Source organism: Littorina saxatilis, linkage group LG17 (genome assembly GCF_037325665.1).
Source record: "Littorina saxatilis isolate snail1 linkage group LG17, US_GU_Lsax_2.0, whole genome shotgun sequence".
NCBI lineage: Eukaryota > Metazoa > Mollusca > Gastropoda > Littorinimorpha > Littorinidae > Littorina > Littorina saxatilis.
Genome location: NC_090261.1, coordinates 10,485,571 through 10,503,191, shown reverse-complemented (window position 1 = coordinate 10,503,191; position 17,621 = coordinate 10,485,571). Strand labels below are relative to the sequence as shown.

Genomic DNA, 17,621 nt, shown 5'->3' with positions numbered 1-17,621 from the left:
TTTTCCAAGTTGAACGCAGAATGCATGCATGAATGCTCTGCCATCAACTAGCAAACTCTGAAGAGAAAAGTGAAGCAGACACTAAAACACAAAAGTGAAAGATCACGTCGGAGATGGGGTCGGGGGTGGAGGGGGGGAAGGGAACAAGAGGGGAGAGAAAAGAGGGGAGGGGGAGGTAGGAACATCCTCGAAACCTAGTCCCGTTTTCAGAAGTAATTTCTCCAACAGACAAACACGCCTGAGTCATCGAAATGCACGTAAAGTACCAAAGCAGAAATGTCAAAACCATGTTGCTGTTTCGTTCTCAAGTCTACTCTCGGCTAAAACAGCAACAACAATTTCAACTGCCGAGTTATCTTCTGAGTCACCGCGACTATAAATGCCTCCTAAATCACCAAAACAATTACTGCAACAACATACTTTATGAGTGAGAAAAAAAAAGACAAGAGGATTTGGACACAGCGGCTGCTGCTGTCTACTCGAGGTAAAAGGACAACAATTGTTAAATTACGCTCGACCTATTTTCTAACAACGGATGCGATGTAGCAGTTATACACATTCGTGTGAGTGATATTTTTTCAGCTGAAAGAAGACATACCGTTGCATAAATGCGTTAAGGAACAAGCGAAAAAATAAGCTCAAGTAGGTACATACGTGCGCAGGCTTGCGAATACAGACAGACAAACAGACAGACAGGCAGATCATACAGACGCACGCACGCACGTACGCACGCACGTACGCACGCACGCACGCACACACGCACACACACACACACACACACACTCACACACATACACACACATACACACAAACTAATTAATCAACCCCCAAACAACAACAAACAATTAAGTAGATGTGCAACGCCAAGGCACTGCATACCCCAGCGAAAGACAAACCTACCTCTCTCTCTCTCTCTCTCTCTCTCTCTCTCTCTCTCTCTCTCTCTCTCTCTCTCTCTCTCTCTCTCTCTCTCTCTCTCTCTCTCTCTCAAAAACACACACACACGAACACACACACACACACACACACACACACACACACACACCCAAGTTACACACGTACACACATACACACTCACTCACACGCACTCACACGCACTCACTCACTCTCTCACACACACTTCACTGTACACACAAAACACACCCCCATACGCACATATAGACAGACGGACATACACACCTTTACAAACAAACACACATACACACACACATACACTTACGCACAAGCACAAACACAAACCAACCCACCCACTCTCTCTCTCTCTCTCTCTCTCTCTCTCTCTCTCTCTCTCTCTCTCTCTTTATCTCTTATACAAACAGACACACACCCACACAAACACACACACACACACACGCACACACACACACACACATGTACATACGCACGCATGTACGCATGCACACACACACACATTGACTCACACAAATCTCATACACACAATACACACACTCATACGCACATACACGGTTGGCCTAGTGGTAAGGCGTCCGCCCTGTGATCGGGAGGTCGTGGGTTAGAACCCAGGCCGGGTCATACCTAAGACTTTAAAATTGGCAATCTAGTGGGTGCTCCGTCTGGCGGCTGGCATTATGGGGTTAGTGCATGCTAGGACTGGTTGGTCCGGTGTCAGAATAATGTGACTGGGTGATCGAGACATGAAGCCTGTGCTGCGACTTCTGCCTTTTGTGTGGCGCACGTTATATCTCAAAGCAGCACCGCCCTGATAATTATGGAAACAAACAAACAAATACGCACATAGACAGACGGACACACACACCTTTACAAACAAACACATATACACACTCATACACACACAAACATACACACACACTCATGCACACACACATTCACACACACACACACACACACTCCGGTTGGTCCGGTGTCAGAATAATGTGACTGGGTGAGACATGAAGCCTGTGCTGCGACTTCTGTCTTGTGGGTGGCGCACGTTATATGTCAAAGCAGCACCGCCCTGATATGGCCCTTCGTGGTCGGCTGGGCGGCAAACTAACAAACAAACACCCACCCACACACACACACACACACTGTACATACGCACGCGCACACACACACACACACACACACACACACACACACACACACACACATTGACTGACACAAATCTCATACACACATAACACACACTTATACGCACATAGACCGGCACGGTTGGCCTAGTGGTAAGGCGTCCGCCCCGTGATCGGGAGGTCGTGGGTTCGAACCCCGGCCGGGTCATACCTAAGACTTTAAAATTGGCAAGCTAGTGGCTGCTCCGCCTGGCGTCTGGCATTATGGGGTTAGTGCTAGGACTGGTTGGTCCTGTGTCAGAATAATGTGACTGGGTGAGACATGAAGCCTGTGCTGCGACTTCTGTCTTGTGTGTGGCGCACGTTATATGTCAAAGCAGCACCGCCCTGATATGGCCCTTCGTGGTCGGCTGGGCGTTGAGCAAACAAACAAATACGCACATAGACAGTCGGACACACACACCTTTACAAACAAACACATATACACACTCATACACACACAAACATACACACAAACTCATGCACACACACATTCACACCTACACACACACACACACACACTCTCTCTCTCTCTCTCAAACACACACACAAACACACACACACACACCAAGTCACACACACACACACACACACACTCACTCACACGCACTCACTCACTCTCTAACAAAAAACTTCATACACACAAAACACACGCACATATGGACAGACGGACATGCACACCTTTACAAACAAACACACATACACGCACACACATACACTTATGCCCACACACACACTTACACACACACGAGTACAGACTCATGCACGCGTGTGCACGCACACACACACACACACACACACACACACACACACACACACAAATACACACACACCACACACATACGAGTACAGACTCATGCACGCGTGCGCACACACACACACACACACACACACACACACAAATACACACACACATACACACACACACACACACACACACACACAGAGTAACACTAACACATGTGCACAAAATGAACACAAACACACACACTGCGCGAGAGAGAAAGACTACAGGGAGGCATGACGTCATGATGCATTAATTGACGTCAAAGACTTTCGACCGTGACGTATTCTTCTTACGCGAGCTTTATCCATAGACTTGGAAACTACGGAATTTCTACCCGTCCAAAGCGGCCTGGGGTGGCGTTTGCTGAAAAAATGGGGGCGCCTATTTTACCCACCGTATTTTTGTTAGTATGGTCCCCATTTTTGGTGAACTTCCATCTCCAACTGTAGCACGTAGCCGGGCACAACGAATCCTTCTTTATCATGTATCATTCGGTGTGCACATTTCTCAAATCGATTACAGTATAGCGTTCACGGGATACCTCCAGCTTCGCTGGGACTACAACCACAACCACCACCACAACAACAACAACAACAACACCAACAACACCAACAAGACTGGTATCTCACCTGGTCGGCTAAAGCAGCAAAGTTGTAGTGGGGCTCGTACATATGAGGCGCAATGACGAAGGCAGCTTGGAAAAACGCCCGTGCCTGAAACAGCAAAAAATCATATTTTCAGAGCTACACAGAAAAGTTAACTTATTACAAACTTTTTTTTTACAGTGATGCATCAGTTATAGTGAACAAGTTTGTACTGCTAAAAAATCTACGTACTCGCTTATTGTACGGGTGTTATAGTCTGCTCAAAACGAAACTTGAATCTTTGTAGATTTCATGCACTGCTTGGCAGTTTGTCTGCGTGCGTTTGCTTTTTGTGTGGTAAAAGAGGGTACATGCAGACCGACAGTGGTCGTTTGTACCAAGAAAAAGAATTCAGAATCACAAATTGCGAGAAAGGAAATACGTCCAAGTATATATAGAAGACAAGAAAATATGAGCTAAACGGTTGCCAAAATTAACTGAAACGATAGAACCCTTTTTCCACCCCATCACAAAATCGTATGACACTTTGTAAGGCGCCATAAATCCACATAGGTACACCTTTATTATCCGCCATGTTGGAGAAAACTAATCACCTTTATATATAACCATCAAAACCTTCTAATCTCCAGATGGCGACGTATGTGAAAAGATCGCACTCACGCACGCACGCACGCACGCACGATCGCGCGCGCACACACACACACACACACACACACACACACACACACACACACACACACACACACACACCAAAGTCATCCACTTAACACACTCACATTTCCCTAATACAATAAATATCAAACAAAGTCAAAGTTTCAAAGCAAGATCAGCACGACAAAAACTCAAATTATCACCCAAAAAGACAAACCACGGAACCCAACAACATGACACACATTCACATTTTGAAAACAATATAAACACAAAAACTAACCTACATGTTTTTCATCAGACTGTGCATTTGGGTGTGCACACTTTCTTTCCACACAAATCAGAACAATTAAATTAACCGCAGAAAAAAAACTAAACAAGTCGCGTAAGGCGAAAATACTACATTTAGTCAAGCTGTGGAACTCACAGAATGAAACTGAACGCACTGCATTTTTTAACAATGACCGTAGTCCGCCGCTCGTGCAAAACGCAGTGAAACTGACGAGCCTGTTTAGCGCGGTAGTGGTTTCGCTGTTCTGCATAGCACGCTTTACTGCACCTCTCTTAATTTGAACTTTCTGAGCGTGTTTTTAATCCAAACATATCATATCTATATGTTTTTGGAATCAGGAACCGACAAAGAATAAGATGCAATTGTTTTTAAATCGATTTCGGAAATTTAATTTTAATCATAATTTTTATATTTTTAATTTTCAGAGCTTCTTTTTAATCCGAATATAACATATTTATATGTTTTTTGAATGAGCAAATGATGAAGAATAAGATGAACGTAGTTTTGGATCGGTTTATACAAAAAATAATTGTAAGTACAATTTTCAGATTTTTACTGACCAAAGTCATTAATTAATTTTTAAGCCTCCAAGCTGAAATGCAATACCAAAGTCCGGCCTTCGTCGAAGGTTGCTTTGCCAAAATTTCAATCAATTTGATTGAAAAATGAGGGTGTGACAGTGCCGTCTCGTGACTTTTACAAAAAGCCGGATATGACGTCATCAAAGACATTTATCCAAAAAATGAAAAAAAACGTCTTGGGATATCATGCCCAGGAACTCTCATGTAAAATTTCATAAAGATCGGTCCAGTAGTTTACTCTGAATCGCTCTACACACACACACACACACACGCACACAGACAGACACACACACATACACCACGACCATCGTCTCGATTCCCCCTCCATGTTAAAACATTTAGTCAAAACTTGACTAAATGTAATAAAAAGTGGATAAAAGTGGATATATTCTATATGTTGCATTTTGTGAAGTGCAGGCATATATGCTTCATCAAATTTCATGGCAGATGCCCCGGTCACAGTCGAGACTTCAATGGCATTTTTTTTTAGAATACCAGGTTTTGAAAACATTCCACTAAAAACTCTCTCTCTCTCTCTCTCTCTCTCTCTCTCTCTCTCTCTCTCTCTCTCTCTCTCTATCTCTCTCTCTCCTATCTCTCTTTCTCTCTCTCTCTCTCCTATCTCTCTCTCTCTCTATCTCTCTCTAAGTGTGTGTGTGTGCGTGTGTGCGTGTGTGTGTGTGTGTGAGCGTGCGTGCCTGTATGTGTCTGTGCTTATGCATGTTCGTGCGCGCGTGTGTACGTGTCTGTCTGTGCGGGACTGTCTGTGTCTGTTTCACAGCTCAGCGTGTGTCTGACCCCGTGGTGAGGCTGTGCGAGTTGTTATTATTTTTATCTGTTTATTTTTCTCACATTCTTCGGTTCAGCGCACGCGAACAGAGCAAAAAGACGCCGAGACAAAGATATCGGTGTTATGCCCTCTCTCTCGTCCCCCATCTTTGTTCGCTATTTGTTCTACCAGAATGACAATACCAGCATTACAAGAACATTATTTATCCTTTTTTTTTCTTTTAGATTTGCTTTTGTTTTCGTCTACACCTTTTCCTTTGTAGTTCCTTTTCTTCTTTCATCATTCCGTAGTTTGTTAAGTCTCGTACATATGTTTGTGTAGAAATCTTGCACGACTTCACAGCTTCCAAGACTGTTTGTGTTTTGTTTAAACAACGGCTTAAAAAAGGAATATATCATTCCTCAAAAACAAGCTTGACCTCCACCTCACCCCCACTCCCAATGTCAATGCCCAGAACCCTACTCTTCCGCCTCCCCCCAACCTTTAAATGACTCCGAGTGCGACTGCCAGTATGTGCTCTACTGCAGACAAGAGTTGGCAGTTTCTACTACGCATGACTTAAGAAAAATATACCAATGTCCGAAGGTAAACAATAGTAACATTGACAACAATCTCACGGTCGTGTCAGATAAACACTGTCAACAATATTAAATCTGTTTCTTTCAAATACTGAGCACGCACTGTAAACATGATACGCCACTTTTAGCACCTTGCTCCGAATTGTTCATCCTGCTTTAGCTACTGGGTACAAAACCGTAGTAACATTGTACTAGGTACGAAAACCGGTGTACATCCTGTCAAGTCTTACGTTTTTCGCGTAATTCTTACGGAATTTTGATATTTTTCAAGTCTTACGGCGTATGCCGAAGATCTTACGGTTTTTACAAAACAATTTGGTCAAATAAAAAAAGATCGCAAAGGTTCATCCGAGAACAAAGCTACAAAATCTCGCGGTAACTGATCCGGCGGAAGTACAAGGCAACGCGCATGTGCACACCGTCAGCGCGATCTGACCGAGTACTGTGCGACCACGCTTGACCACACGCGACCTCAAATTAAAGCAATTACATGTACTATTGTTGTTGTTCTCGGTATCTTCAAGATATTTTCTCATGTTGTGCGAAGTTTTAAGCCATAGAAATTAAACTAAGGGAGTTGTGATGCATTTTCGAAGAGCTCGCGATCGAAAGCGAAAGGAGCCGGATTTCTGTCACATCCAATCATGTCAGACTTGTTTTTAGAACACGCGCGACCTCAAACTAAAGCATTTACATGTCATATTTTTGTTGTTCTAGTATCTACACAGTATTTTCTTACGTTGTACCAAGTGTGAAGCCATATAAATAAAAATAAGGGCGTTGTCATGCATTTTTGAAGAGGTAGAGAGCGAAAGTTGGCACCGGATGTTTGTCACAACCGATCACAATCATATACGACTTGTTTTTAGAACATGCGCGACCTCAAACTAAAGCATTTACATGTCATATTTTTGTTGATCTGGTATTTGTTCTTGATTGTTGAGACACATATGAGTTTCTGGCTTGTAACTTGTGTGTTTTATATGTTCTGTTTGGCTAAAATGTTCTCTTTTGCACATTGTGGTGGGGGTTTCCATTCATGATTGAATCACTGTGCTCAATGAATGCATGTTGTTAAAACACACTTGTCTTGTGCCTTTACTATCATGTGGTGTTTTTGTGCATGCTGGTAAAAATTTTGTCAGGGGTGTAAATGTGTGACGGGTTGGACGTGTGCCGTCTTTGTACAATTTAGGTGATTCTCGGTTACATTAAAACATGCTTTGCATTTCAAAATTACATAAAACAGTGCAGTTCAGTGTTGAGAAAAGTTTGATTTTTATTATGTGTGAAATAAGGCAGATTTTTTGTTTTTGTGTGTGTATGTGTGCATGTATTTAGTTCTAGTGGTGATCAATCTAACGACTTCTGCAGTTTTGCACGTTGTCTTATGCTTTTTGGTGCAAACTTATGGTTTTGTGAGCAAAATCTTATGGTGAGAGTCCACAAGAGCTTGGCAGGTATGCGGTGTAACACGTCAACGATAAGGAGCCTCTTTCGCCCTATATGCAACTCTAGACTTTGACACAAAGCGCTCCGACGCCCACTCCATAGGATTTACGCTCTATATACCAACACCTTTTGTATCTTGTCTTTAGAAAAATAAGTCGGTGTTGACACGCGAACTTGAACATTACTGTCAACTTACAACAAACGCGTCAGTACTGTCACAAGCAAAACTCGATGTATCTTTTCAACTCAACCCGCCCCCTGACGGAGATATAATAAGCGAAGGAATGCGACCCTTCACTATCTACTATATAATACTGGTAGGATTTTCGGTGGTTTTTCGATTCCTGTGACCAAACCGCGCGGATTTGTGCCTTCTCCTTCGGTTGCTATGCCAACGTGACCCAGGAAATCGATTCCGCTAGGTCCCGACTTCCAATTTTGTCCACGAACAAAGTTTGAAGAGGTTTGTCTCGCAAATTTGAGCAGACACAGTGAACTTTGACCTGAACTTTGACATCGCGGCGAAAGAGATCTGTGATTGGTTCTTCTTCAACTTTCGGTTCGACTAAACACGCGACCGCACCTCAGACGAACCTAGCTGTGTGTTTTATTTCTCTACCCCAGACGAACCTAAAATAATAAGAAGATAGATAGATCTGTTTATCTGTTAATGGAACTCCAAAATATTCCATAGATTTGTTTACTAAACAGTTCGAAACATTATCACCTGATAAGTCGCCGTATAACCTTATAGGTTCCAGCGACTAAATATTTTCCCCCGGTTCAACCATAGACATGTACGTCATCATGATCTCCCCTTAATTTGACCGTTATTTTGGCTGTCTTAGTGAAATGGTAAGATATATCTCTATGTTTTTTACATGTAAGTGTTCGGAAAAAATACAGTTATAGCAGCTATGTACAAAAATAAGCAGCATATGCTCTTTTCGCCAAAGTAAAGTCCTTTTTTCTTCTGGTTTCTTATATGTGTCACAGCACACCGCAAGCTTTTAGGCGAATAGCAAGTGAGTGGTATATATATATCATCAATTTTATAGTAGATAACGGTGTAAAATACTTACCATGTTCATGTCCGTTATACGTTTTCAATATTCCATATGTGTCATTTAATTGTGTGTTGCTTGATGCCATGTATGTATGTGTATGTGTGTGTGTGTGTGTGTGTACATGACTTTAAATAAGCATGGATGGATGTGTGCACTCGATTGTGTGTGTGAACCATGTATATATTTTCTGTTGTCAATGTTGTCAATTAGATATGTTATACTATGCGTTTGAATCATTAAGTATTTTAGACGTCATACTTTTTTTCGTATCTTCACGATGGCTTTTTACCCGTTTAAATTTTAATGCTTCCAACTTTCAAAGCGCTGCACGGCTGGGAAGAGATGCGCACTTTTATCACTGTTGTTCATGTAGACGTAATCATGGATTCATGCAAACGTCATACCTGCTGTATTTTATTTTGTTTGTTTGTATAGTCGCGTGCGGTCGCGCAGTCTTTTTGGTCAGTTCCGATTACCTCCCATTGATGCGAAAACCTATATGACTGTTTTTTGTTATTTTTCTCTCTGTTAATTCACCAGTGGCTATGTAACATGTGTTATACCTTATAGGTTCCAGCGACTAAATATTTTTCCCCGGTGCAACCATAGACATGTACGTCATCATGATCTCCCCTTAATTTGACCGTTATTTTGGCTGTCTTAGTGAAATGGTAAGATATATCTCTATGTTTTTTACATGTAAGTGTTCGGAAAAAATACAGTTATAGCAGTTATGTACAAAAATAAGCAGCATATGCTCTTTTCGCCAAAGTAAAGTCCTTTTTTCTTCTGGTTTCTTATATGTGTCACAGCACACCGCAAGCTTTTAGGCGAATAGCAAGTGAGTGGTATATATATATCATCAATTTTATAGTAGGTAACGGTGTAAATTACTTGCCATGTTCATGTCCATTATACGTTTTCCATATTCCATATGTGTCATTTAATTGTGTGTTGCTTGATGCCATGTATGTATGTATGTGTGTGTGTGTGTACATGACTTTAAATAAGCATGGATGGATGTGTGCACTCGATTGTGTGTGTGAACCATGTATATATTTTCTGTTGTCAATGTTGTCAATTAGATATGTTATACTATGCGTTTGAATCATTAAGTATTTTAGACGTCATACTTTTTTTCGTATCTTCACGATGGCTTTTTACCCGTTTAAATTTTAATGCTTCCAACTTTCAAAGCGCTGCACGGCTGGGAAGAGATGCGCACTTTTATCACTGTTGTTCATGTAGACGTAATCATGGATTCATGCAAACGTCATACCTGCTGTATTTTATTTTGTTTGTTTGTATAGTCGCGTGCGGTCGCGCAGTCTTTTTGGTCAGTTCCGATTACCTCCCATTGATGCGAAAACCTATATAAGAAGATAGATAGATCTGTTTATCTGTTAATGGAACTCCAAAATATTCCATAGATTTGTTTACTTAATTTTTAAAAGATAAGTTCGAAACATTATCACCTGATAAGTCGCCGTATAACCTTATAGGTTCCAGCGACTAAATATTTTCCCCCGGTGCAACCATAGACATGTACGTCATCATGATCTCCCCTTAATTTGACCGTTATTTTGGCTGTCTTAGTGAAATGGTAAGATATATCTCTATGTTTTTTACATGTAAGTGTTCGGAAAAAATACAGTTATAGCAGTTATGTACAAAAATAAGCAGCATATGCTCTTTTCGCCAAAGTAAAGTCCTTTTTTCTTCTGGTTTCTTATATGTGTCACAGCACACTGCAAGCTTTTAGGCGAATAGCAAGTGAGTGGTATATATATATCATCAATTTTATAGTAGGTAACGGTGTAAATTACTTGCCATGTTCATGTCCATTATACGTTTTCCATATTCCATATGTGTCATTTAATTGTGTGTTGCTTGATGCCATGTATGTATGTGTGTGTGTGTGTACATGACTTTAAATAAGCATGGATGTGTGCACTCGATTGTGTATGTGAACCATGTATATATTTTCTGTTGTCAGTTACATATGTTATACTATGCGTTTGAATCATTAAGTATTTTACACGTCATACTTTTTTTCGTATCTTCACGATGGCTTTTTACCCGTTTAAATTTTAATGCTTCCAACTTTCAAAGCGCTGCACGGCTGGGAAGAGATGCGCACTTTTATCACTGTTGTTCATGTAGACGTAATCATGGATTCATGCAAACGCCATACCTGCTGTATTTTATTTTGTTTGTTTGTATAGTCGCGTGCGGTCGCGCAGTCTTTTTGGTCAGTTCCGATTACCTCCCATTGATGCGAAAACCTATATGACTGTTTTTTGTTATTTTTCTCTCTGTTAATTCACCAGTGGCTATGTAACATGTGTTACAGAATTGCACCGGTGTAAGGGTTAACATTTTATTTTTCACCAAGAGAATATAATTCATTATATGCGGGATAATGTGCGGGGGGGGGGGGGGGAGGGGTGCAAACAACATTTTCACAAGCACATAACCAACAAAATGACATCGCATGCGCAGCACACAAAGTGCGTAGCACGGGTACCACTAGTCAAGTTATGATATCACCAAAAGCTGGCCATTCATCACCGGCAGAAATGAGGTCAACAGCGCTGCCTGCGTGCTTCACGTGTTGTCAAACAAACAGATACTGTCAAAGAGACGCATCAGGGGGGACTTTTGGGGTAAAAAATAGTCCAAAGTACCTTTACAGGCATCATCGGAGGAAAAACTTTCAACCCCCTACTACCCCCGCACCCAACCCCCTGCCTTCAAGCTAAAATAACGCAATGAGACGGCGAAAAATGTCCGAAGTACCTTTACAAGCACTGACTCCCCCCCCCCCACCCCCCAGTGCCATCCCTGTCCCCGCCCTTTTGAAATGGAAATCCAGGATGATTCAGAGGTAAAGGCAGAACTGGGGCTAGCAATTAAACTTTTTTTTTACTTCAGTTAATTCATTGCTGCATCAATGTACTCAATGTCAATGTGCTTCGTTGTGAGAAGCTTTATTCGGCTTTATACAGTAGTCGATAACCAAACTTAATTACAAGTTAATCTTTCCTCGGATACAATAATCGATGACCAATCAAACTTAATTGCAAGATAATCAGGTTCACTTTGACAGGTACGTTAAACCTCCATAATCAAAATAAATGTAAAGTTTGATCAAGTTTGTACTTAATGACAGGGCTTCCAAATTGCTTGCTGACCATGTCAACAACGTTGGGAACACAGTTTGTTTGTTTGTTTGTTTGTTTGCTTAACGCCCAGTCCACCACGAAGGGTGATATCAGGGCGGTGCTGCTTTGACATTTTTAACGTGCGCCACACACAAGACAGAAGTCGCAGCACAGGCTTCATGTCTCACCCAGTCACATTATTCTGACACCGAACCAACCAGTCCTAGCACTAACCCCATAATGCCAGACGCCAGGCGGAGCAGCCACTAGATTGCCAATGTTAAAGTCTTAGGTATGACCCGGCCGGGGATCCACGACCTCCCGCTCACTGGGCAGACGCCTTACTACTAGGCCACCGTTGGGAACACAGACTAATCAAGAAACAACGATGATTAGTCAAATGTAGCCCGTATTGTAAATACTTCATCGTACGTAGCTATACAGCCAAACCCGAGTGTTTGAAGCTGCTCAGTGATTGGTTCATTTCACACAACTAATGTTCTTTTATCTTGCATTGTGCACAAACTGCATGAAAAATAACAACAAAGTATTTTTAAACTTCAATTGTTGTTGTTGTTGTTGTTGTTGTTGTTGTTGTTGTTGTTAAAGATCTTGGTGCGTTTTGTTTTGTTTTGTTGTGTTGTGCTGTGTCGTGTTGTTCATTTCTTCTTACGCTTATCTACTCACTAACCACCCTGCACACAAAAAGCGTTCTCAATAATTAATTAACTAGATAACTCATCCACTCAGTCTACAACCCGTTCATTAACAAACCTACGAACTATAAAAAAAAATATAAAAAAATAATAAAATAAAATAAAAATGTCATTCGCTCCCAAAATCGTGCGGACTAAGTTAACACGGAGAACTCTTTGTAGACGAAGCGGTGATAATTAATTCATCTCAGCAGGCTACACGCGGGACCTGTCACCCCTGACAAAGAGCAGAGGGGTGGATTTCACAACACTGGGATTAAGACGGGGGGTAGAAACACCAACACCGTTGCGTGATATCGATTGGGTACATGAAAGAAGACACTGGGGACGTGGTTTTTTTTTTTTAAGAGGAGTTGAGGGGGGTGGGGGGGTGGCGTTTGTCTTTCAACTAGTTCATTTAATCCTTTTCACTCCTTCTTCTTGACAAATATCGTCCAAAGCAAACACAATAACACAGCTATTTTTCCAGAGCACACACCCACGTAAAAAGTTAGTGGGTGAGGTGAGGTGAGGTGAGGCTCTCTCTCTCTCTCTCTCTCTCTCTCTCTCTCTCTCTCTCTCTCTCTCTCTCTCTCTCTCTCTCTCTCTCTCTCTCTCTCTCTCTCTCTCTCTCTCTCTCTCTCTCTCTCTGCCTCTCTCGCTAGCGCGCGCGCGTGCCTAAGGAAGTTTTTACAAATCAAGAAGTTTGTATACCATGACAGTGAACACGTAAAAATCAAAATCTTCATACTAAAAACGTGACCTCAACAAGAAATACAATTCGATTTGAGAAATGGCTTTAAATGGTAGCTTTTATACAATATAATCCATAACATTTGCTCAGGTGTAAACCTGCAGCAAGTATGAAGCTTAAACATCTACTGTCGACATCATGAGTTTTTGTGTGATATTAAGTCCTTAAAGTCTTCTTTCTTTTTTATCTTTTTTTAAAAATTTTTTTACCTATAACTGCAAAAAAAAATATTCCATCAGTTTCAAATGAATCTTTGAAAGCTTTCTTTTAGAACTTGTCAAACTGTCGGCAACTGTCCACATGCCGCTGAGGTAGCGCTTGTACATTTGAACAGAGATGTTTGTTGATTCCACTCCAGAATGTTTGCCTCTTCGTGTAAACATGTGCTGAGAAAGACGGCAACTTTAAGCTGAGAGGATGACTTGTGACAGATAAATAAGGGAGCGGTGAGGTGTAGAGAGACAAGAGTTAGCTATCGTGTCAAGTCGTGAAATGTATTCATCTTGTCTGGCAAAACCTTTCTGGGTTAAGGTGTTCAGCTTGTAATGCCCCCCACCCCCCCACCTCACTCACACCCCAAATTCCCCCTTCAACCCTCCTCTACCTATCACCTGTGGGAGAAACACACACACACACACACATGAAAGAATGCAGAGGTAGTTAACCACTGCCTGACAAACCAACAGACAGGTACTAGGTATATAGGCAGGCATACGCACGCTCGCAATCACACAGTTACACACACAGCACAGACCTCTCCCCGCCACACACACACACACAAATACACACACACACACACTTACACACACACACACACACAAACACACACACACACACACACACGGACAGTTTGAGACAGGATACATTTCTTTGACACCAATTTCTACTCTTTTACATCTGCGTCAAAGAGACACAGATAACAAGTCAAACAAAGAGACACAGATAACAAGTCAAACAAAGAGACACAGATAACAAGTCAAACAAAGAGACACAGATAACAAGTCAAACAAAGAGACAGATAACAAGTCAAACAAAGACACAGATAACAAGTCAAACAAAGAGACAGATAACAAGTCAAACAAAGAGACACAGATAACAAGTCAAACAAAGACACAGATAACAAGTCAAACAAAGAGACACAGATAACAAGTCAAACAAAGAGACAGATAACAAGTCAAACAAAGAGACACAGATAACAAGTCAAACAAAGAGACACAGATAACAAGTCAAACAAAGAGACACAGATAACAAGTCAAACAAAGAGACACAGATATAACAAGTCAAACAAAGAGACACAGATAACAAGTCAAACAAAGAGACACAGATAACAAGTCAAACAAAGAGACACAGATAACAAGTCAAACAAAGACACAGATAACAAGTCAAACAAAGAGACAGATAACAAGTCAAACAAAGAGACAGATAACAAGTCAAACAAAGAGACACAGATAACAAGTCAAACAAAGAGACACAGATAACAAGTCAAACAAAGAGACACAGATAACAAGTCAAACAAAGAGACACAGATATAACAAGTCAAACAAAGAGACACAGATAACAAGTCAAACAAAGAGACACAGATAACAAGTCAAACAAAGAGACACAGATAACAAGTCAAACAAAGAGACACAGATAACAAGTCAAACAAAGAGACACAGATAACAAGTCAAACAAAGAGACAGATAACAAGTCAAACAAAGAGACAGATAACAAGTCAAACAAAGAGACACAGATATAACAAGTCAAACAAAGAGACACAGATAACAAGTCAAACAAAGAGACACAGATAACAAGTCAAACAAAGAGACACAGATAACAAGTCAAACAAAGAGACAGATAACAAGTCAAACAAAGAGACACAGATAACAAGTCAAAAAAAGAGACACGGATAACAAGTCAAACAAAGAGACACAGATATAACAAGTCAAACAAAGAGACACAGATAACAAGTCAAACAAAGAGACACAGATAACAAGTCAAACAAAGAGACAGATAACAAGTCAAACAAAGAGACACAGATAACAAGTCAAACAAAGAGACACAGATAACAAGTCAAACAAAGAGACACAGATAACAAGTCAAACAAAGAGACACAGATAACAAGTCAAACAAAGAGACACAGATAACAAGTCAAACAAAGAGACACAACCAGAAAGAAAATCAAGCAAACAAACCAAGCAGGACATACACAAATCAAAAATGGCAATATCTGCAATTCTTGGCAACTCTGTTACCAGATCGCAGACTTCTTATACCTGTGTATCATTTTCCAAGAACAACTGTGACTCCACAGCTATTCTAGCCGATAGGTTAAGATGTTTGTGTTTTCTGAGCATGGAGCACGGTTCCTATTTGTGTTTTCTCTCAGGTTCCGCTAAGTAACGAGACCCAGCTATACTATACTTACCATATATCACCCTGCTACCTACCTACTACATCTGCGGTTACAATGATGAAGACACATAAATTGAGGACTTGCACAATATTTTTTCCCCATTTAATTTCATTTTCATTACTTTATTGTCCAATCGCTGGTAAAATCGGGTCGCTTCCTCCCAGTGGAAAGCTAGCAGCAACAGAGTCGCGCTACCCATTTGGATGCGTGTTTGGATGTAATCAGCCACCTGCACTTATGACAAAATGACCGAATTCCTTTACGTGCCACTGTGATGACACGGGTGTGGAACGTGGATACCGTCTCTGAGTCTGCACATAAAGTGGACCCGTGACCGTCACGATAACCCGTCAAGAAGTATGAAATACAGACAAAATATATCTGTTCGGCTCAGTTAGAATTTATCACACACATCATCCTATACTCCCAACTGAATCCTTGAATTGGGAGAAACTTGGGGGATAAGGCCCAGCATGTTCAAAAGGACATCTACTGATATATGGCAAGTTAAGACTGCTACAACCTGCTAACTCACACACAATCTATGAATGGTCATGGCAAGGATTTCAAAGCTATGGTTGATCGTGTACTTTATAGAAGATCTAAACAGAATTAAGGAACAAGATTACACAAATGCTACGCGACGTCGAGTACTGTTCCGTGTGTCCAATTCATAACTTTCCAAGGGTTCACCTTCAGGCTTCACCCGCATCTGCCGGCCATTCATCAGAAATGGGGCAGCAGCGCAACCCTTCTAACCCCCCCCCCCCCTCCCCACCCTCACCCCTTCCGTTTTCTATCCCTCACTCCCCCACTCCCCCTTCCCATCCCACCCACTACCCTCACCTGGCAAAAGGTACATTCTGTACGACCTACATCTGTCTTTGGTCCTGTTTGACGTGAAACTTATTGCTACTTACCTATGGAGTGAGTTTGCTCACAACACAGACGTTGTGTTGTGGATGCACATACCTGTTTGACATAACGTCCCCCCGAGGCAACTTAGCTGTAATTTGTCTTGCACACCTGTGTCACAGTTTGGTAGAGAACCGGGGAGGAGGAGGAAGAGGATGAAAGATGACTAGATGGGTGAGGGGAGGGGGGGGAGGATATCCTGCTGGAACCAGCCTGCAGAAGTTTCTGGGAAACCTCCCTCCCTCTTCCTCTCTTTTCTGTCTCTCTCTCAAACTCGTCCTGAACTAACTCCCCCGCTCTTTTTTTCCGTGTCAGGCACTCATAAATACATCTTTCCTTCCAAAATCCAAAAAGCCTTTTTCTGGTGACAAAAATGGCAATGGATTGTTCGAAAACCTTTCCGCGTCATGTGCCTTTAACTCTCTCCCCACCCCTCTCTCTCTCTCTCTTTCTTTTCTCTCTCTCTTTCTTTTTTCTCTCTCTCTCTCTCTCTCTCTGTCTCTCTCTCTCTCTCTCTCTCTCTCTCTCTCTCTCTCTCTCTCTCTCTCTCACACACACACACACACTTACACACACACACACACTCACTCACACACACACACACACACACACGCACACGTACACACACACACACACACACACACACACACACTCCATCTAAAAACATTTTTAACTGACTGTTTATTCTTTCCCCCTCAGCTTTATAACATCCGCTTCCTTTTACCTTTCCACTTTTAAGCACTTTACATTGACAAACTCCACACACGACCACACAAAAATCTGATTATGACGAGGAAATATTATTTATGGATTTTCAAAATACCCTTTT

The 17,621-nt window shown here is 41.6% G+C and overlaps 1 protein-coding gene across 1 annotated transcript in view; it reads right to left on the bottom strand.

The window, feature by feature from the left end:
* The window catches only part of LOC138953135 (tetratricopeptide repeat protein 8-like), a 90,803-nt gene that overhangs the window by 22,277 nt on the left and 50,905 nt on the right, over positions 1-17,621 (bottom strand). The window contains exon 10 of the mRNA XM_070324927.1: positions 3,486-3,569. Within this exon, the coding sequence (XP_070181028.1) occupies positions 3,486-3,569 (84 nt within the window). The remainder of the gene's footprint in view (positions 1-3,485; positions 3,570-17,621) is intronic.